This window comes from Ranitomeya imitator, chromosome 1 (assembly GCF_032444005.1).
Source record: "Ranitomeya imitator isolate aRanImi1 chromosome 1, aRanImi1.pri, whole genome shotgun sequence".
Lineage (NCBI taxonomy): Eukaryota > Metazoa > Chordata > Amphibia > Anura > Dendrobatidae > Ranitomeya > Ranitomeya imitator.
In genome coordinates, this window is record NC_091282.1 from 611,864,093 (window position 1) to 611,887,310 (window position 23,218).

At 42.5% G+C, this 23,218-nt stretch overlaps 1 protein-coding gene across 1 annotated transcript in view; it reads right to left on the minus strand.

The window, feature by feature from the left end:
- Positions 1-3,810: 3,810 nt before the first annotated feature.
- The window catches only part of LOC138637357 (uncharacterized), a 36,920-nt gene continuing 17,512 nt past the window's right edge, over positions 3,811-23,218 (minus strand). Inside the window, exons 7-17 of the mRNA XM_069725957.1 lie at positions 9,624-9,887; positions 9,431-9,547; positions 8,766-9,299; positions 8,226-8,675; positions 7,913-8,117; positions 7,704-7,832; positions 6,318-6,451; positions 6,008-6,238; positions 5,838-5,921; positions 4,890-4,961; positions 3,811-4,181 (exon numbers count right to left, since the gene is read on the minus strand). Coding sequence (XP_069582058.1) covers positions 4,109-4,181; positions 4,890-4,961; positions 5,838-5,921; positions 6,008-6,238; positions 6,318-6,451; positions 7,704-7,832; positions 7,913-8,117; positions 8,226-8,675; positions 8,766-9,299; positions 9,431-9,547; positions 9,624-9,877 — 2,283 coding nt within the window. The 5' untranslated portion in view covers positions 9,878-9,887 and the 3' untranslated portion in view covers positions 3,811-4,108. The remainder of the gene's footprint in view (positions 4,182-4,889; positions 4,962-5,837; positions 5,922-6,007; positions 6,239-6,317; positions 6,452-7,703; positions 7,833-7,912; positions 8,118-8,225; positions 8,676-8,765; positions 9,300-9,430; positions 9,548-9,623; positions 9,888-23,218) is intronic.

The window sequence follows — 23,218 nt, forward strand, 5'->3', positions numbered from 1 at the left end:
TAATTTATAGCACGGTTTACAGAGATACTTCACAATGGCACATGCTCTGATTGATGTACAATTCAAATTGACTCAGATTCTTTGTCCTTATTAAGATGTCTATTTTTTTCTAGGATTCTGCAGAGTCTAATTATGACTTGTGTTGTGAGGAAGAGGTGTTTACCATCCGGGTAATGTCCTGCCCACATATTTATCCACGTTCCCATTTGTTCTCCATCCTCAATCACATTACTCTTTCTGTAGGTTAGAAGTCGGCGTGTCTTCAGAATCCTGACAATAATAATGCATGCCCTGGAAAATCCGGATGAAGCAAGCCAGATGTAAGTGTAGGTGCAGAGTCCTGTGAAAGTCCTTTTACAAGGGAGGATTTATCATGCGATCACCCACATCTAGCACCTCGATTGTCATTGAGATTTTAGCACCAGGCGCCTTTATACACAACCATTAAGCAACTGTCGCTCAGTAGTTGGTGATGAGCCACTAGCGTTCCAATTGTGCACAGCCACACACCGGACACTAAACGATGGTCCCTCACATCATGCAAGTTTTTTTTGTTCGACTGAGTTCATGCTCCGGCCAATATTTAATTAGCACTGTGAGGAGGTTTACAATATAATAACAATAATTGTACCACACTCCGGTATATGACAGTTCACCACATATCATGTCCCAGAGCGTTGAAAGGGTTAAACACCTGAATGCTGCCACTGCTGACCGAGGCTTCCTGCAGTGCATCAGGACCTTTAAGGCCAGGATCACACATGCGAGAAATACGTCTGAGTCTTGCATGGTAATACCCAGCATAGCTGCCGTCACTCAGGAGCGGAACGTGTGGCTCCATGTATTGCTATGCAGCCACACTCTTCGCTCCTGAGTGACGGCGGCAATGCCGGGTATTACCATGCAAGACTCAGACGTATTTCTCGCATGTGTGATCCCGGCCACTCAGAGATCAGTTGATCTCCAACATCATTGAAGGTCCTGCAGGAAGCCTTGTTGACCAGCGGTGTCGTTCAGATGACTAAAGGTACTGTCACACTAGACGATATCGCTAGCGATCCGTGACGTTGCAGCGTCCTCGCTAGCGATATCGTCCAGTGTGACAGGCAGCAGCGATCAGGCCCCTGCTGGGAGATCGCTGGTCGGGGAAGAAAGTCCAGAACTTTATTTCGTCGCTGGACTCCCCGTAGACATCGCTGAATCGGCGTGTGTGACACCGATTCAGCGATGTCTTCGCTGGTAACCAGGGTAAACATCGGGTAACTAAGCGCAGGGCCGCGCTTAGTAACCCGATGTTTACCCTGGTTACCATCCTAAAAGTAAAAAAACAAACACTACATACTTACCTACCGCTGTCTGTCCCCGGCGCTGTGCTCTGCACTCCTCCTGCTCTGGCTGTGAGCGTCGGTCAGCCGGAAAGCAGAGCGGTGACGTGACCGCTCTGCTTTCTGGCTGCCCAGCGCTCACAGCCAGACCAGAGAAGCAGAGCGCCGAGGACAGACAGCGGAAGGTAAGTATGTAGCGTTTGTTTTTTTACTTTTTAGGATGGTAACCAGGGTAAACATCGGGTTACTAAGCGCGGCCCTGCGCTTAGTTACCCGATGTTTACCCTGGTTACCGGGGACCTCGGGATCGTTGGTCGCTGGAGAGCTGTCTGTGTGACAGCTCTCCAGCAACCAAACAGCGACGCTGCAGCGATCCGGATCGTTGTCGGTATCGCTGCAGCGTCGCTATGTGTGACGGTACCTTAAAGCCACCCTTTGATAAAAAAAAAAAAAAAAAAGTGACAATGAACACTGAGCAACTTCTAGATCAGCCATCTTTGGCAGTAATACATGGATTTTGCTCTGAAGGTACACAGCACAGAATGCATTAGGGTTGTTCACTGACTGGGGCGGCAGGAGGTGGTAAGAGAGGTAATGAAGAAAATCAGTTGGTCAAAGCCTTTCACATCTCCACAGCCAGGCTGTCTGCACTAGACCCTTCTGATGTCAGGCACATACATCTCAGAGGCTCCCAGATAACAAAGGAGAAGATAAGAGTTGGTGTGTTGAAACATTGCTGTGCAGAGGGGGTAGACATTACATTTTTATAACATAAAATAGACAAACTCCACATAGCACATTTTTGTACACCCCTCAACTCTTCTCTCCATTGCTATCTTCTATTGTGATCTGACTCACAGCCTATAAGCATCTTCAATTATAGTATATGATGTATAATATTTTAGGAGGTGATAATGTCGCCGAGGTGCCATACCAGACACACTCACTATGCAGAATGCTGCACTGGGCAATATTGATCACATTTTTCTTTTCTCCCCAGCATGGATACAGTTTTGCCAATTGGGGATGATGAAGATGAAGATGAAGAAACGCAGCTATGCGATCGCTGTAAAGCACAAGAATAAGAGCAAATGTATTTTTATTATGTTTGCTTCTGCAAATAAAATGTAGTTTGCTTTGGTTTTGTGCCCTTTTCTATACTATAGTGGTGATATATAAATATAATAAGTCCATATGGGTCAGCATGTGGCATTACAGAGTAAAGTAAACATAATATTTGCTGCAGTATATAGTACAATGTAAACCGATAAACATCCTTAGTGATGAGGTGACCGGAGGTTACAGAATGCTATTGCCGCCATGGTGTCCGATGAGGTTATTCTCATATGTGATGTCCTCGTCACATACCTGAAAAAGGAGATGAAAGTAGAATGGTCCTGGATAATGGGACAGTGCAGGCACTAAGGCTCATGCCTGGTCTTTCAGGCAACTCACTGGCAGCTATGTGATTCCAGCTAAAGTACTGAATGCCTAGTGGGGAGTGAGAGGTGCTATAAGGACAGAGCACCAGGAGGCCGTGAGTACAAAGATGGTGGCCTTACAAACCCCAATACCACCATTAAGCAAGTCTTCTGCAGCACATATCTGGGGAGTTGCGGTAGATCTTTGACCATCTGTATGATGTACAGCAGCTTTCTGGCGTTCTCCAGGTGATTGCTACACTTGGAGTGTATCCCTATCATTGAGATGCAGGAGATGCCAATGCAGATGTGTTACATGTCTGGTGTAAGTTTATGGTTAAAAAACAAACAAAAAAAAACGTCTTCTGTAGCCCACATACAACTACAACACAGCCAACCTAAATAACACTTTATTTAATTCAAAAGAAAGCTCATATATATATATATATATATATATATATATATATATATATATATATATATATATATATACATATATACGGCTCAGATTCCGGTCCAAAACCTGAAGACTCATCTCTTCCGACAAGCCTACAGCCTGCAGTGATCCTCAACCTACTGAACAGCCGCACAGCCAGCCATGCAAGGGTCCATCCATATGCATGCGTGGGTCAGCCCTTAGAATCCCCATGCGTGGATCAGCCCTTAGAATCCCCTGATTCCTTCTAATATATATATATATATATATATATATATATATATATATATATATATATATATATATATATATATATATATATATATATATATATTAGAAGGAATCTAATAAAACATGTAAAACTAATGCACTTTGCAGTAAATATACAATGTAGTTACCTGCATGTTTACTGTAAAGTCAAAATACTTGGTAAAAATATGTATGTGTGGATGGGCCCCAAGTTTCAAGACACCAGTGAATATATATATATATATATATATATATATATATATATATATATATATATATATATATATATATATATATATATATATATATATATATATATATATATATATATATATATATATATATAATAGGTACACTTTAACAATACAAACACGTAGAATAAGAACCATTAGTTTATTAAACAAAAACATTATAGAACAGCAACATGCACATTGTTTAAACAACTAAATTTAACCTGCAAAAAAAGTCAGAAGAATAGACTCAATTAAAGGTTAATTCTAGTACTAGAAAAACAGCTGCCTCCTTACAATAAACTGCCCCTTCTTAACTGGCGTTAAATGTAGTAATGATGCTCAGCTCCATTGTACTCAATAGAGCCGAGACCCAATAACACACATTTCTAGAAGCTGTTTTTCTATTACTAGAATACCCACCTAAAACACAACCAAAACTGAACTTTACAGTCGCTTCAGCATGACCACAGGGTTCATCCTCCCATCTGTCCTCTGCGATGTCCTTGGTTCTTCAATTCTTTGAAGGAAAAATGAATAATGATATTACAACTGAAATACATGCATTAAAAACAAACAAACACACTTCTAGCATACTGGCACTTAGCCAAAATGCAATAATACTTAACACAAATGCTGCAAAGTGTCACTATGCTTTAGGTTTTTCAGAAACGTGTCCTGGCTATCACATTAAAGGGAAGCTCCGGTGGCAGGACTTTTTTTCCAATGTTGCCCCCCTATCCATAAGATAGGGGACAAGTAACTGATCTGTGTGGGTCCTGCTGCTGGCACCAGCACCGATCATCAGCACTAAACACAGACATGACAGAGCTGGGAGCAGGAGCTGTGATCTCCGGCTTATCCTGTGATGTGCATGGGTCTCCCATTATATTCTATGAATACACGTCAATCTTGCATGGACAGTGCGAGTCCCAGCAGCGGGACCTGCGCCAATCAGCTAGTTGTCCCCTATCCTATGGAATGAATATGACTCAACTCTGATTAAAATATGCCGCCTCCAAAGTTCCACACACACACACACCAGTTTGAGATGCGAGTTTGACACTGCAGCCAATGTTCTCCTATGGAATTTTGAAATGACATACAGGTGCACTTTTCAACGTTCCATACAATAGAATTATCTGCATTTTCAAACTCAGTGGTTTGTGTAGCTGGTCTCTACAACTACAGTGAGAATTTAATATAAATAGAAGTGTTCAACGATTACCTTGATGAGCTCTCTTCCCTTAACTGCTTCTTCCTCGATCGCGTTTCCATGTGAAAGGAAGGTACATGTGCCCTAAAATGAATACAATAGTATTAAAGCTGATAATGAGTGCATCCATTAGCTTACAAAAAAAAAAGGGGGGGGGGGGGGGCGAAACCAGCGCTGCTCATTGTCAGAACGCAGTACATAAAGTGCACATGCACATATTGATTTCTAACTCTATTTCAAAAACAGACATTTAGCAAACAATTGATCAATTCCTTGAGCCATCCTGCCACGTCACGGCATTCTCATAATGGGACAGTCCTACTCTACGTGTTTATATTTGCTGTGCCATTACAGCTTCCTAAAAGCAAGACCACATTAATTGCAAGCTGTACCTGAAGCATTACTGAGTAACACCCATGGTGCCAGAAGGGGCAAGCACAGATAAAGGTCGACCAGGTCCAGATTGACATTTCAGGTCAAACCCACACCCCAGATAAAGCTTGAGACAAGCCAAGGCACAGGTGCACAATCAAACAGAGCCTGGGGCAGTGCAGGGCTGCTGCATGTGTGTACAGCAGCCTAGATCAATCATAATGAACACAGAGAGAATGGCGCTCATGGCCCAGCGCGCACGGTAACATTGGTGGTCAACCACTAACCAATGTCAATACAAAAAAAAAATAAGGGGGAGGAGAAGCCAGCACTGCTTATGGTCAGAATGCAGTAATAGCACAGCGAATATAAAACACATAGAGTAGGACTGCCCCATTATGAGAATGCCTTGACGTGGCGGGGTGGCTCAAAGAATTGATCAATTGTTTGCTAAAAGTCTCTTTCTGAAATACAGTTAGAAATCAATATGTGCACTTTATGTACTGCGTTCTGACCATAAGCAGCGCTGGCTTCCCCTTTTTTTTTGCCATCCTTGGTACCATGGTACTGGAGTAAAGGTATATTCACCTTGCACTCGAATACTCTTCATCGCTATGCAATTCAGAGTCAGCTGTCTGGTCCATTCTTCCACTGGTGCTCTGTTCTGCAGCCCTTTAGGGGAGTCGAGAAAAAAAAAGCATTAGTGTTTGTCAGGTTTATTTCAAAGCAGGTATTATTTCCATTTCACAATAAAATACCAGGAGGTGCTGGCTGTGGGTTCTTGACTCTCCTCCCGTGCTTCCATCAGTATGTTGTATGCATGGCAAATGTCATCCATGTTCTTTTCCCTATAGCTCCTGTCCGCTGTAATATTGGAGTGTGCCAAATACCTGGCGACCAGACGTTGTTGCACGTCAGTACACCTTGAGTTGGTCCAGGTCTCTAGAAGCTTTCGAACCATCTGGCTGGTGACTAGGGGGAGATTATACCTTAAAAAATAAATAAATAAATAAATACAAGCAGATGACACATGTAGAGAGTAAGATGCATGACTTTTAATAATCTTACCTCCTGTGGAAACGGTTCATATCATTGGTTACGTTGTAAATCGCTTTTCCTGTAGTGGACACGAAAAAAGGATCTTCCGAATTTTCGGTACTGCTCAGTACAGGTCGCACATGTGTAAAATACACATTGAACCACTTTAAAGGCAAAAAAAATACAATTATGATGTGAGTGAAAAACTCATATTCCAACTTTGCAGTAAGTATAGAACAACAATTACAGAGCAATAGATGAACAAGGGACCCAGGCAAGAAGATAGGTGATATTATAAATTAATTTTATCATAATGAAATATGATAAGCAACAATCCACAAGATAAAATAATTTATATAAATACAAAAAATGTGCACGTATGCTGGACTAAAAAAAAAAATGTGCCAATCATTTATATAGGCAGAAAATTTAAAAACCCCTAAAGGTAAAATAAATACAATATAATTCATAAAACTCCATATGCTGTGTTAAAAGCAGAAGGTGGGGGATGGGAAATGTAAAAATATGTAAATAGAAAGGGAATAAATTCCAAATATAGGAACGTGAGGACTAAATAAATGTATAGCCTCTGACGAAGGACTCGCTCCGAAACGCGCGTCGGGGCGCACGTACTACTGGACATATTAACCCCTTAAAGGTATATATCCAATTTACTGTGTAAGCAATATTGTTGTTTTTTATCACATGCACCTGTTCACCTTAAGTTTTTGAGTGTATTGATCTATTTTGGGGCCATTGGACCTCCACTTTATATTGTATTATTGATTGACTATTTGGCACTGTGCACTTTTTTGAGGCTATAGATTTATTTAGTCCTTGCTTTCCTATATTTGGAATTTATTCCCTTTCTATTTACATATTTTTATATTTCCCCTCCCCCACCTTCTGCTTTTAACACAGCATATGGAGTTTTATGAATTATATTGTATTTATTTTACCTTTAGGGGTTTTTAAATTTTCTGCCTATATATAAATGATTGGCACATTTTTTTTGGTCCAGCATACATGCACATTTTTTGTGTTTATATAAATCATTTTATCATGTGGATTGTTGCTTACCATATTTCATTATAATAAAATTAATTTATAATATCACCTATCTTCTTGCCTGGGTCCCTTGTTCATCCATTGCTCTGTAATTGTTGTTCTATACACACGTTGAGTGGTTTCCACTCCTTTCTTTTCTTCTCACTGGCACAATAAAGGATACACACACACACACACACACACACACACACACACACACACACACACACACACACACACACACACACACACACACACACATATATATATATATATACACACATAATTTTTAAATAATATAAGTGATTCATATTTGTGCCTCCTTGAGTACTCTCTCAACTTTGCAGTAAGGAGACTGAGAAATCCTACCCCTTCTTCGGTTAGAGTCAACGCAAAGCTGGCCACTTGTTGTGTTGAAGTCTTGTGTTCCTTGACCCCAATGACCACAAAGTTTACCCCTTTATATTGATGATGAACCCTCTTCTTCCACTCAGAAACCTACAAGTCAGGAGATGGGCAAGTTGAACAACAAGTGTCACTTAAGAAAACAGGACAAGCTAGAGGAGGTGGTTACTTACAGACATATGTTGTATGACTCCTGGTCTTTGTCCGTGCTTCAGTACTAGGAGGCACTCCAGGTAATTAAGGATTTGCAGTTGGTGTTCTTTAGCTTTGCTCCCTGCACTGATCTTGCTCAGACACGTACAAAAGTCCCGTTTGGCGACAACCAGAATTTTCTGAGCCTCCGCTGCTGTCATTGTTAATGTGTTCAATGCTTTATATCTAAGAAAAAAATTAAAACATATGAAGTGAGTTCATCTGAAAACCCGGACGGGGATTAAGTATTTATTGTTAGGAAATATACACAAATCATAATAGCTCATAACTCACCTTTTGCCAACAACCTCTTTTGAAATCCCTTTGGACAGCTTACCCTGGAGGTCTTTTGTCACACCTTTAAATATTTTGAAGGCATCATACAATTCACGGTTCTCATGCGCCAGATTAGTTGCCCTGAGTTGATGGTGTATGAACCTCTTCAGATGCTTTAGGTAATTGAAAATTGTCTGGGATGTCAGCTTCAAAGCTTGTAGCTTATTAAAAAAGGAGACCGCCTTCTTGATGTCCAGCACAAAGTTCAACGTCACCTGCTCTGGGTCCATGTAGTAAAGGAACCTTGCGACATTCTCAACTTCTTGTTTGCAGTTTTGAACGCACAAGGTGTTTTTTAAATAATCAGCAAACTGTTGCAATATAGGGTGACTTAGTGTATGGCGCTTATAAAGGCCTGCATCCTTCATCTTTTTCCTGACATCCGTTGTCCATTTTGTCTGCAGAATTCTATAATTTTTGAGGAAAGAACAGCAAGCCAACGTTGAGATATTTTAGAAACCATAAGAAGCCATGAAAATAAATTAACCATAAACTAACTTCTGTGTTCGTGAATCCAAGGTACTGGGTCCAGCTTCATCCTCATTTTCCATTCCTGAAGAGTCACCCATTTCTTCTGCGAGATCCGCAGGTGCTTGTCCCGGGTCCGCACAGGTAGGTATGTCCACTGGTGCTTGTCCCGGGTCCGCACAGGTAGGCATGTCCACAGGTGCTTGTCCCGGGTCCACACAGGTAGGTATGTCCACATGTGCTTGTCCCGGGTCCGCACAGGTAGGCATGTCCACAGGTGCTTGTCCCGGGTCCGCACAGGTAGGTATGTCCACTGGTGCTTGTCCTGGGTCCGCACAGGTAGGTATGTCCACAGGTGCTTGTCCCGGGTCCGCACAGGTAGGTATGTCCACAGATGCTTGTCCCAGGTCCGCACAGGTAGGCATGTCCACAGGTGCTTGATCCGGGTCCGCACAGGTAGGTATGTCCACAGATGCTTGTCCCGGGTCCGCACCGGCAGGTATCTCCGCAGACACATCTTCAGAAGCTTCGACTGGATCAGCAATGTTGCTGTCACAGGATTGGCTGGAAGAGATTGTTAGCAGTTTATCATTTACAAGACATTAGAAGATGGGCACGTTTCCTTCCCGTGTACATACACTGCAACAGGTGCCAGGGATGAGCGAGGCCAAGAGCACATATATATTCTTTCTAACCTCAAGCTGGCTTGGAAATTGCATTCTCTATCCTGCTCCATAGGGGCTGGAGATTCCTCCGTAGGTACTTGCTCAGTACTGGTGGAAGGTGTCTGAGTCTCTGCATCTTGGGGAGTCCTGTAAATTATAAAAAGCCAATTGATTACCGGACAAGTAGATATTCGAGGCATAGGTGGACAAAAGGGGGACATACCTGGCCGTTGGCTTGTTTAACACAAGGAATCCTCTATTCTCCAGGAAAGGAACCCAGTTCTCTAAGGACCCAAGAGACATTATGTCTTCATAGTTTATGGTCCCTCCATGCGATGCGATTTTCATGAGGTTCTGCCTCGCGGTTGCCAGAGTAGCTTTTCTCTGGTCGTCCGTGTCAAACTTACCACACCGCCGCCTGAGATGTTTGGCGAGTATGGTTGTTACTCTGTGGCAGATGGGACAGGTCATGGGCATCCTAGACAACCTATAAAAATAGAAAAGCAAGGTTTGTAATGCAGGGTTGGAATTATAAAGGCCAAGTCACATTTGTGATATGAATTTGCACCTTAAAATTTGGTGTGAATTTACCATCTACCAATGGCCACTGCTTCGCTCACCCCAGGCCAAGGCAGTCTCCATCTCCTCCTTCATAGCTGATCATGTGACCAGCACCGCCAGGACTCGTGGAAAGTGTAGCAGCAGCATGTCCCCCTGCCCCTTGTCACCGAGTCCCTGATTCCGGGCTGCCCCTTCTGAGAGACAGCAGAGGTCCCTCCTGAGTATTTATCACCTTTAATAGACATACATGTACCAGAACGGATGAGACCTACACATTTGGATTAGAATTGCGATTACAGCCCTGCTTCTCCAGAACCGCAAGTCGCAGCAACCCGAGCCATAACAGTCAATTGGCTCCCTATGCAGAATGGCAGTCATTTAGGACTGTGAAATTCTTACATCCTCGGCAATAAACGTGAGGCGCTACCCAGACTAGCTACGATATGTGGTTCCAGAGAAATTGACCCAAAACAGTGACACCGCTTACCAAAACACCGCTTACCAAAACACCACTTACCAAAACACCGCTTACCAAAACACCGCTTACCAAACCACTTTGCAATGTTTCACCGTTAAAGGGATCCTTCAACAGATTTTTGCTACCTCATCTGAGAGCAGCATAATGTCGGCAGAGAGACTCTGAATTCAATGAGAAATCACTCAGATTTTACGGCCGTTCTGACACAAAGAAAGTTTTTATAAACAGAAAAGAAGCAGAATTAAATAGCTGCCCCTCCCCCACACCAGGCTCTTAATAGCTGGAAGATAAAGATGCCAAAAACACACATAGTAGAGAAACAGCAAGATCGGAAGTTTTTCGACCCCTGCAGCATGCTGCCTTCAGGTTACATGGCAACCACCTGCTAACAGCGTCCCTTTAACATGGTGTCCCTTCTTGAGATACTGCGGATGCCACTCCTGAGTACCTATAGTTTACTTTGCATTCACCTTTAGGCCATGTGCACACGTTGCAGATTTGATGCATTTTTCTTGTGGACATTTGCTGCGTATTTCATGCGTTTTTTTACGCCTGCAGATTTCTATTATGGAATGGGTGCAGAAACGCTGCAGAACTGCACAAAATAAGTAACATGGTCCTTTTTTGAATCAGCTGCGTTTTCAGTGCAGAATTTTCCGCACCATTAGCACAACATTTTTTTTGTTGACATTGTCTTACATTGTACTGTAAATCAGTTGCAGATCTGCAGCGCTTCTGAACGAAAAAAAAAAAACGGAGATCTGCAAGTGATTTACAGTACAATGTAAATCAAGGGCAAAAAAAATCGTCCTAATGGTGCAGAAAAATGTGCATGGAAAACGCAGCTGATTTAAAAAAGAAAAATGTCACTTCTTTTGTGGAGTTCTGCTGCGCTTCTGCACCCATTCCATTATTCAAATCTGCAGGGGTAAAAAAGGAAGAAATCCACACAAAAATCTGCAACGTCTGCACATAATAAAAAAAGGCGCAGATTATGAACTGCATTTTCTGCCAACAAATGTAGAACCTGCACAGAAAATTCCACACAAAAATCTGCAAAGTGTGCACATACCAAAAAATGGCGCAGATTCTGACCTGCGTTTTCTGCCAACAAATGTAGAATCTGCACAGAAAATTCCACACTCAAATCTGCAAATGTGTGCACATACCAAAAAATGGTGCAAATTCTGACTTGCGTTTTCTGCCAACTAATGTAGAATCTGCACAGAAAATTCCACACTCAAATCTGCAAATGTGTGCACATACCAAAAAATGAACCAAAAAAAGAAAACAAAGCACTACCGTAAAGCCCGCACACTACACCAAAAATAACAATATATCAAACTTTATTGGGTACATCAACACAGCAAAAAGACATAAAACATAAGTAAAAACAAGACAGCACCCCACTCATGGACCCCCTATAGATAAAACATCCATATAGTGCATAAGTGGAAAATCACAATCAATATATGATATAAAGATACAAGCATAAATAGGCAGTCATAATACTATATCCAACAATGCATATATAATCGAAGATGCAGGTAGATTAGTAAAAAATAAATAAGCAGGATCCCCTATAGTAATAATAAGGTATATGGTCGGTCAAATGGCCAGTATGAATCTAGATGGGACAGAAAGAAATAAACAACCATCCCACATCCGGAATAACCCAGGCTAAGTATAAGGTACATATAGTGCCATGATCCATATGAGAACAACCAAAAGGCTAGCAGAACCGAATGGGTGTAAATAACAACCCCATCATATGTATCAAAACAACTGCCCAAAACCCGAAATCCGAGCCATAATGGAGACCAAGACCTAAACCAGGATGGAAAGGAAGATACCCACCAAAGGGGGCCCCAGATAGAAATAAGAGCGGGGTGCGACCCAACGCGTGTCGCCGTAACCCGTACGGCTTCGTGCACAGAAAATTCCACACAAAAATCTGTAAAGTGTGCACATACTAAAAAATGGCGCAGATTCTGACCTGCGTTTTCTGCCAACAAATGTAGAATCTGCACAGAAAATTCCACACTCAAATCATATGTATCACATACCCTAAGACAAATATTTAGAATTGCGAGTCCTCAGTGGTTGATACCTTTTAATGGCTAACTGAAAAGATGGTAACAAATTGCAAGCTTTCGAGACTACACAGGTCTCTTCATCAGGCAAATACTAAAACAAATATTTATATTTTTCTATCCACTGGCTAACACGGTACCAATATATATTTCTTTCCTATACCCTAAGACATACATTGATGTGTGCCAGAACAGAGTGTTTTCACACTACGTGTGGACCCAGCTAAACACAAACAAACTGTGATCACAGGAAAAAGTGGGATTGTATGTGGGTTTGTAATATACTTACTCTTTTGCTGATGACGATGCCATTGTATCCACTGTGTGTCAAAGCTTGAAGGACCTATGAATAAGCTGCTTGTAAACTTCTCACAAAAAGGGACAAGTTCTAAAAATCTATTGCTTACAAGACTTTTTATTGGCCCTTTATCTAGACTCCTCCCTCCAATGAATCTCAGACTACAGTACGCTGTGATTGCTTAATGACATAATGGCATGTTATAGAAGAATCTATTCCATACAAGCCTTATCATTGGTCCCCCATTTATAGTCCTCCCTTCAATGAATTAAAGATGAAATGCTGCATTGAATCGAGAACGACAAACATAATGCAGGGTCCTCCCTCCTTATGTACTCGTGTGCCTTGTTATCTGCTCATGTTTAATGTATTTGTCTATATTTGCCCCGTATTCACATGTAAAGCGCCATGGAATAAATGGCGCTATAAAAATGTATAATAATAATAATAAAATCAAGCACGCCATTGTTTTTCTGGGAGAAATTCTCTATACGATTGACATATCACAAGCTTGGGGAAAAAATGTTATACCCCCCGTTCCCTGTCAAAATGGCCGACATTTTCATAATTTTGCTGCATAACTCCGCAGCCTAAGCGCACAACTATTAGCCATTTTAGGGGTTGAAAGCCAAGGAAATTCCCCAGATTTTAAGACCCCTTTCGCCCGGCTGCGACTTGGAATTTCGTCATGTTTTTCTTATAGACAGCCATTAGATATCGATCGTATCTCCGTGGCGGTGGCAAGCAGCCACAAGATCTTTCAGAGGGTGAGAGCACAGAGTCTCCCCAACATTTTTCGGCCCCCCCCTCTTTTCCCTGGCACTTAGCAGAGAATATTGTTCATTTTGCCTGAAATGAAAGCGAAATGCTGCATTGAATCGAAAACAACAAACATTATGCAGAAAACAAGCACGCCATTGTTTTTCTGGTGAAATTCTATATACGAATGACATATCACTCGCTTGGGGAAAAAAGTTTTATATCCCCCGTTCCCTGTCAAAATGGCCGACATTTTCATATTTTTGCTGGATAGCTCCGCAGCCTAAGCGCACAACTATTAGCCATTTTAGGGGTTGAAAGCCAAGGAAATTCCCCAGATTTTGAGACCCTTTTTGCCCCGCTGCGACTTGGAATTTCGGCATGTTTTTCTTATAGACAGCCATTAGATATCGATCGTATCTCCGTGGCGGTGGCAAGCAGCCGCAAGATCTTTCAGAGAGTGAGAGCACAGAGTCTCCCCAACATTTTTCGACCCCCTCTTTCCCCTGGCATTTAGTTAGCAGAGAATAGTGTTCATTTTGCCTGAAATGAAAAGTGAAATGCTGCATTGAATCGAGAATGACAAACATAATGCAGAAAACATGCACATCGTTGTTTTTCTGGTGAAATTCTCTATACGATTGACATATCACAAGCTTGGGGAAAAAAAAATGTATACCCCCCAGTTTCCTGTCAAAATGGCCGACATTTTCATAATTTTGCTGCATAGATTTGCAGCCTAAGTGCACAGGTATTTGCCATTTTAGGGGTTGAAAGCCAAGGAACACCCTGGGCTTTCTTCCCCTTAAAGAGTGCGCATGACCTACGACCGCAGAATGGTGACCCCCAGAGTTTTGGCATGTTTTTTCTCATAGACATGCATTGGAAGCGTTTTGATGGGGGGTCCCCGTTTGGGGCCAATATCCCTGGAATCCCAAGTCTCAGCCGGTCGAGGGGGGTCTTTTATCATTTGTGGGAGAGTCTGTGCCCTCACCACCTGAAATATCTAGTGCATATGTCAGTCAACCACGGAGATACAAGCGTTTATCTCCCTATGAGGAATCCCATTCATTTCAGACTTTGAAATTTTTTTTTCACTTGCAGGTTTTGGTCCGGGTAAGAAAAGCTATATGCCACGTTTCTTACCCAGACCACACCGTGTCATTGTCATCAAAAGGGGAGCTCACGGTCCCGGTCTTGTTTCTCCAGAACCACAAGTCTCAGCAACGCGCTTTTGGTGTCAGCAGATTTGGACAGCAGATTTGAAAAGACATTTTCAGCCTGGGGCAGTTTTGGGTGTTCTCTAACCCCATAACACTTGTGCAGAAGGGGTCAGGCAACCCACACTTGGCAGGAACATCGTCCAGGAGGCCACCTACACACACAGCAACATCACTTGTCCCCCTGCTCCCCAGGGAATTTGAATTCAGGGGGTCACAGCATGGCTGTCCATGGATAAAAATGGCCCTGGTGGTGCAGGCTTGAGGGGGCACAAATGACCACCAGAGCAACACACAGCCCCAATAGCTGTTCCCTCTCCTCAGCCTGGTAATTAGCTTTCAAATGACCCCCAGTGGCCCCTCTGGACTCACCAGAAGTCCCAGCAGGGGCCCCAATGTGTGATTTGGACAGCAGATTGGAAAAGACATTTTCAGTCTGGGGCAGCCCGTTATCCAGTTGTAGAGAAACATGGAAGACTATGGCATTCTCCAGCACTATGTGTACTATTTATATGGGCACTAGATGGTGGCCCGATTCTATGGGTGGCATTCTCCAGCACTACGTGTGCTATTTATATGGGTATTGGAAGGCATTCTCCATCACTATGTGTTCTATTTATATGAGCAGTAGACTGCGTTCTCCAGCACTATGTGTACCATTGGTGTGGGCACTGGATGGCATTCTCCAGCACTACATCTGCCATTTATATGGGCATTGGACGGCATTCTCCAGCACTATGTGTACTATTGGTGTGGGCACTGGATGGCATTCTCCAGCACCATGTGTACTATTGGTGTGGGCACTGGATGACATTCTCCAGCACTATGTGTTCTTTTGGTGTTGGCACTGAATAGCATTCTCCAGTACTACGTGTGCCATTTATATGGGCAGTGGATGACATTCTCCAGCACCATGTGTACTATTTATATGGGCACTGGATGGCATTCTCCAGCACTATGTGTACTGTTGGTGTGGGCACTGGATGACATTCTCCAGCACTATGTGTACTATTGGTGTGGGCACTGGATGGCATTCTCCAGAACTATGTGTACTATTGGTGTGGGCAGTGGATGGCATTCTCCAGCACTATGGGTACTGTTGGTGTGGGCACTGGATGGCATTCTCCAGCACTGTGTGTACTATTGGTGTGGGCAGTGGATGACATTCTCCAGCACCATGTGTACTATTGGTGTGGGCACTGGATGGCATTCTCCAGCACTATGTGTACTATTGGTGTGGGCAGTGGATGACATTCTCCAGCACCATGTGTACTATTGGTGTGGGCACTGGATGGCATTCTCCAGCACTATGTGTACTGTTAGTGTGGGCACTGGATAAGAGAAAAAAAGGGAGGATCTACCTGTGCCAATACATTTTTGTCTGCTTGATTATAGCATTATTGGCCTGAAATTACTTCAAATCTCAGAGATACTGAAAAGTCTGCGAGTAGAAACTGATGACGACCTTTGACCCTCTCACTGCACAGATGAATGTGTCACATGGATTTATGTGTTTTTACATCAATTAAGGAGTTTGTTCCTGAGATCATGTGGGGGCATCAGAGCAGAGAGACAGACTCTAATAGAAAAATATTTAGAATTGAGAGTCCTCAGTGGTTGATACCTTTTAATGGCTAACTGAAAAGATGGTAACAAATTGCAAGCTTTCGAGATAAGCCAGGTGACATGAAGCAGAATTACCATGGGTGATAAACAGTTACGTCCATAAATATTGGGCCAATTCTTAGATAAGGATTGTTTTATTGTCCTGTGATTAGGGTCTCTGTTGTAATGACCCTTCATGGTCTGAGGGGCAAGTTCCTTAGTTGATGTAAAAAGACATAAATCCATGTGACACATTCATTCCTGCATCAATTCTAAATATTTTTCTATCCACTGGTTAACACGGTACCAAGATATATTTCTTTCCTGTAGACTCTAATAGAACACTGACACTCCTTATCTGTGAAATGCTCTAGTATTTATGGGCACAAATGTTTATCCCCCTCTCTCACAATGATAGCTCTGCTACACGTCACTTGTCTTAAACATTGCAGTATGTTGTGTATACATATGTGATTCTTCATATTTTGTGTTGTTCCGTGCCTGATAATAATAATAATAGCGTCTGACAATCTGCTCCTGGTTCCGAATACCTCTGACAACCTGTGCCAGGCTCCCTACTGCCTCTGACAACCTGCCCCCAGGTTCCAAATGCCTCTGACAACCTGACCATAAGTTCAGAATGCCTCTGACAACCTGCCCCGGGCTCCAACAGCGTCTGACAACCCGCCCCAGGCTCCCTACTGACTCTGACAACCTGCACCCAGGTTCCGAATGCCTCTGACAACCTGCCCCCAGATTCCGAATACCTCTGACAACCTGCCCCAGGCTCCCTACTGCCTCCGACAACCTGCCCCCTGGTTCCAAATGCCTCTGACAATCTGCCCCGGGCTCTAACAGCGTCTGACAACCTGCCCCAGGCTCCCTACTGCCTCTGACAACCTGCCCCCAGATTCCGTATACCTCTGACAACCTGCCCCAGGCTCCCTACTGCCTCTGACAACCTGCCCCTGTTTCCGAATGACTCTGACAACCTGCCCCGGGCTCCAACAGCATCTGACAACCTGCCCGAGGCTCCCTACTGCCCCTGACAACCTGCCCCCAGGTTCCGAATGCCTCCGACAACCTGCCCCCTGGTTCCAAATGCCTCTGACAACCTGCCCCAGGCTCTAACAGCATCTGACAACCTGCCCCAGGCTCCCTACTGACTGACAACCTGCACCCAGGTTCCGAATGCCTCTGACAACCTGGTCCAGGCTCCCTACTGCCTCTCAAAACCTACCCCCAGGTTCCGAATGCCTCTGACAACCTGCCCTGGGCTCCAACAGCGTCTGACAACCTGCCCCTGCGTCCCTCATCCTTTCCCGACACTGTCCGGCAGCGGAGTACGGTGTGGAATGGCTACCTCAATCCTGGGCAGCGTTGAGAAATCGGATAGTGCTCGACTCCGATGAAATAGGACTTCCTTAAGAAAGGCCTGTTGGCATGTTGTCCAGAGAAGGACTTTGTTCACTTCTTAGAAGTGATGACTTTTGTTCCTTTCATTTTTCCTCTTCCCAACTTTAGCGCTGGTTGCGTGATAGTGATGAGGGCCCAATGCCATCATAGCAGGAGGGTGGTGACGACACAATGTGGCTGGGTTCTGTGGTGCTGGACACCTATCATCCCCCGCGTACTGGACACGATGAGTTAGTCTACGTTCACATTAGCGTTTTGCGTGTTTGCGTTGGGCGACGCATTGAGTCATGCACCCCTATATTTAACATGGGGGACACATGGACATGCGTTGTGCTGCGTTGTGCGACGCATGCATATTTTTTGACGCAAGCGTCGGGTGCAGAAAACTCAACAAGTTGCATTTCTCTTGCATCCAAATTTCGACAAAAAACGATGCATGCGTCGCAAAACACAGCGTTTTTGCGTGCGTTTTTATTTGCGTTGTGCGTTGCGTCACCGACGCACAACGCAAATGTGAACGTAGCCTTACCGATAGCTGGGTGGAGACAGCCCGACAAGCGTCACTGCAGCAGGTGTGTGCAGGAGTCTTTCCCATATATCCCCGCACTATCCTGGATACTAAATTGCAGCATCTGTGCCCAGGGTAGTGCATCTTCCCAACAATGCATTTATTATCAGTACTAATAGATATACTTGGCCATATTCGGCATCTGAATATATTCAATCAACACTACACCCCACCAATATACTAGAGAGGCAAACCAAATCATGTCAAACTTTTACATTTTATTTGTAGAAAAAGTCATGAGGCAAAATACATTTAATACAAAATCTAAGAGAAAAAAACACCCATCAGATATTGGCATTAATTACATTTTGAAGCATTCAACATGTGGAGAGAGAAAAAAACTAATTAAAAATATTGCACGATGCAGTATACAATAAAGGTAAATAGTGTGTTTGAGTATATAGTACAGAAAGGTGATTGCATTGGTGTAATAAGTGTGCATTTCTAGTGTGTATTATGTGGAGATAGTGTGAATCTCTGCTATAAGGCCCCATGAATTCCATGTATGTCCTGGGAACTTGCACTGGGAGGGAGCAGCAGAGGTCCCCCCAATTTATAATTACACAGCCACAATTTACCCCCTACTGCATGGCATGATTTGTCAGGTGGGCGATAGCCCGACAGATTATTCCATATAAAATTGTTCTTACTCTGTAGGTTTGGGCTTAGTTTTATCCTCTCTTGTTTGGCATGTGAATCCAGGGTATCCCTGATGTTTCAATAATTCATAATGCTTTCAGCCTCTGACCTACAGAAAGGTGTCCGATTAAGTCTATGGAGGAGAAATAGGAATGTGGACAGATACATTGGCAGGACATTACTTGTACTGTGTTTTTCAGCGGCACAAACGTTGTAGTGTAAAAAAAAAAGCAGCACAAATATCCAGTGGGCACGTATCCGCAAGATCTGCCATTGTTCTGGCACAGAAAGACCAAGTACCAGTGCCACATCCCCACATATGAATCAAGCATCATCAGGGGATAGTGCTTCCAAATATGGAGGAACAATTCACTAAATGACTAAGGGTACCGTCACACACTGCCATTTCGATCGCTACGACGGTACGATTCGTGACGTTCCAGCGATATCGTTACGATATCACTGTGTCTGACACGCAGCAGCGATCAGGGATCCTGCTGAGAATCGTACGTCGTAGCAGATCGTTTGGAACTTTCTTTCGTCGCTGGATCTCCCGCTGTCATCGCTAGATCGGTGTGTGTGACACCGATCTAGCGATGCGTTCGCTTGTAACCAGGGTAAACATCGGGTTACTAAGCGCAGGGTCGTGCTTAGTAACCCGATGTTTACCTTGTTTACAAGCGTAAAAGTAAAAAAAACCAAACAGCACATACTTACATTCTGGTGTCCATCAGGTCCCTTGCCGTCTGCTTCCCGCACTCACTGACTGCCGGCCGTAAAGTGAAAGCACAGCACAGCGGTGACGTCACCGCTGTGCTCTGCTTTCACTTTACGGCCGGCAGTCAGTGAGTGCGGGAAGCAGACGGCAAGGGACCTGACGGACACCAGAATGTAAGTATGTGCTGTTTGTTTTTTTTACGCTGGTAACCAGGGTAAACATCGGGTTACTAAGCGCGGTCCTGCGCTTAGTAACCCAATGTTTACCCTGGTTACCCGGGGACCTCGGCATCGTTGGTCACTGGAGAGCTGTCTGTGTGACAGCTCCCACACTACGATTTACCTACGCTCACGGCCAGGTCATATCGCTGGTCGTGATCGTAGGTAAATCGTATAGTGTGACGGTACCCTAAAAAATGTAGCAAATATTTGTTGTGATGCTGTGTCCCATCTGTCAATGTCCACTCTGCTGTACAGACTCTAGTAGGAGTGTTTGCACTATCCCCTGTGCTGTAAATTGATGGCACACCCCCTCTGCATCTGATAAAAGTATTAGTTTAGTGCCCTAAACACAGATCATTGTCAGACAGTGGAGGTTCAGTGTCTGCTGAGAAGTTTGGGAAAGTTCTCTCTTCACAATGGAGCCTGCTACTAGTCATCAGGATGAGTGAGTATCATTGCTACTAGTGTATGTCTGCAATATGCTGATCTGGACAGTGCCGGGTCCTGGGGGGCCTTGCTAGGCTCCCCAAAGATGAATGCTATCTGCTCTGTATGCATTTGTTGCTTTCATCTCATCTACCAGAGCAAGCAGCACAAGGAGCGTAAACCTTGTAATGTTCCCAGGAAAAGGATGCTCCTCACAAATACATGATTGTTTTTATTGCAGGAAATATGATTGTTACAGGCTAGGTTTTATTTTCACATGGTGTATTTTGTGAATACAGATCCCCCGCTGTCATGGACCCGCCGGCTGCTGTGTCCAGGTATGTGAATTCTCTACCAGTGTGTCTTACATTTGCTAACATGCATAGAACTTTCTTATTCACTTCTTGGTGTCTTTCTATGGTAAATTCCCTTGTGTGATGCAATCTGCAGAGTATCTCACTCAGATGGAGCTCTGTATGGGTTACACTGCGGTGTGAGGTGTACTATTTTGTCAGCTCTGCAAGTTTTTCAGTGCTTTATGAATGTGTAGGCTGGATTCCCTTTCACAATAGTTGTACTGCACATCACACGTCTTATACCACTGTTTTTAGAAGACCAAAGCGGATGTACCTCACTTGTCCAGTCTGCTATAAAGTGACAGAACGACTGGACAGACATCTCGCGGAACAGTGCATGAAGGAAAATTCCCCCAAGCAGAGGACAGATGCTCTGGATTCTGCAAGGGAAAGAGTTCGCAACATCGCATCCAAAGGTACAACAATGGATGAGGAGGAGATTCTGTCATTTGGAACCGCGGCAAACATGATTCCTTTTCTGGAGGATAGAGGGTTCCTCATACTCCGCAAGCCAAGTACGGCCAGGTAGGCTCCACTTTAGCCTGTCAAAGTTTTGGATATGTGACATGACTATGATTAATACTAAACAATATTAGTGTTTAACACTCTGATCCGCCCAACGTCAGGATGGGTCAGGCACTTTTTTCGGCAGATAGGGTTTATGGTTAAGACTGATCCCTGATTTTCGGTCAGATCGGGTCGATGCTTTTTGACTCCCATCTAACTCAGGATCGCTCATCACTATTTGATATGAATGTCCTCTAATCAGGTGGCTTTTTATAATTTACAGGACTGTCCAAGTTGAGGAGGAACAGAGTGACAAAGGACCTGCAGAGGCATCCAAAGAGGAGACTGAAGTTGCTCAAGAAAGCGAGAGGTATGTGTGTGTTATTGAAATCCAGACAAATTGGAGGCAGCACACCATTTGTAGGCCTTTTCACTAAGAACAGTGTGCAACCTCCAATTTTTCTTGATTTTGAGGTTTCGTACTTGCCGGGGGGGAAGTCTGCACCCGGACTCTTTCTTTGTGGCTGATATATAGTGTATGTTGGAGATTGTGTGTGTGTATATATATATATATATATATATATATATATATATATATATATATATATATATATATATATATATATATATATATATATATACATATATATATAGATATATATTTATTTGCATATATATGTGTATACATATTGTTGCATATATGTGTGTATGTGTGTATGTGTGTATGTATGTATGTATGTATGTATGTATGTATGTACATGTACATGTATATATATATATATATATATATATATATATATATATATATATATATATATATATATATATATATATATATATATATATATATATATATATATATATATATGTGTACATATATAAATAAAAATTATTATTTAAATTATTATGATAGCGCCAACAAATTCCGCAGCACTTTACAATTAAGCGCGGACATGTACAGACAATAAATTCAGTACAAGTTAAGGCAATTTAAACAGTGACATTAGGGGTGAGGTCCCTGCTCGCAAGCTTGCAATCTACAAGATATATATATATATATTTATATTGTTGCATATGTGTATAGATATTTATATTGTTGCATATATATGTGTATATATATTTATATTGTTGCATATATATTTGTACATATATTTATATTGTTGCATATATATGTGTATATACATTTATATTGTTGCATATATATGTGTATATACATTTATATTGTTGCATATATATGTGTACATATATTTATATTGTTGCATATATGTGTATAGACATTTATATTGTTGCATATATATGTGTACATATATTTATATTGTTGCATATATGTGTATAGATATTTATATTGTTGCATATATATATATATATATATATAGTTGCATATATATTTATATTGTTGCATATATATGTGTACATGTATTTATATAGTTGCATATATAGGTGTATATATATAGTTGCATATATATGTGTATATACACACACACATACACCAAATACACAAAAAATAGGAAAATTATCTAATGGTATATACTCCAAGAGAGTAGGGATTATTACGGCATATCGCTATAGATAATAGAAGGATATATATTAGCTGCAGATCAAATAGATTATATTTGGCTATTAGGGAAAATTGGAGACCAGCTCAACAAAACTGGATTTTCCTTTTCTTTATATTTTCCCTAATAGCCAAATATAATCTATTTGATCTGCAGGTGTGAGGTGTACTATTTTGTCAGCTCTGCAAGTTTTTCAGTGCTTTATGAATGTGTAGGCTGGATTCCCTTTCACAATAGTTGTACTGCACATCACACGTCTTATACCACTGTTTTTAGAAGACCAAAGCGGATGTACCTCACTTGTCCAGTCTGCTATAAAGTGACAGAACGACTGGACAGACATCTCGCGGAACAGTGCATGAAGGAAAATTCCCCCAAGGAGAGGACAGATGCTCTG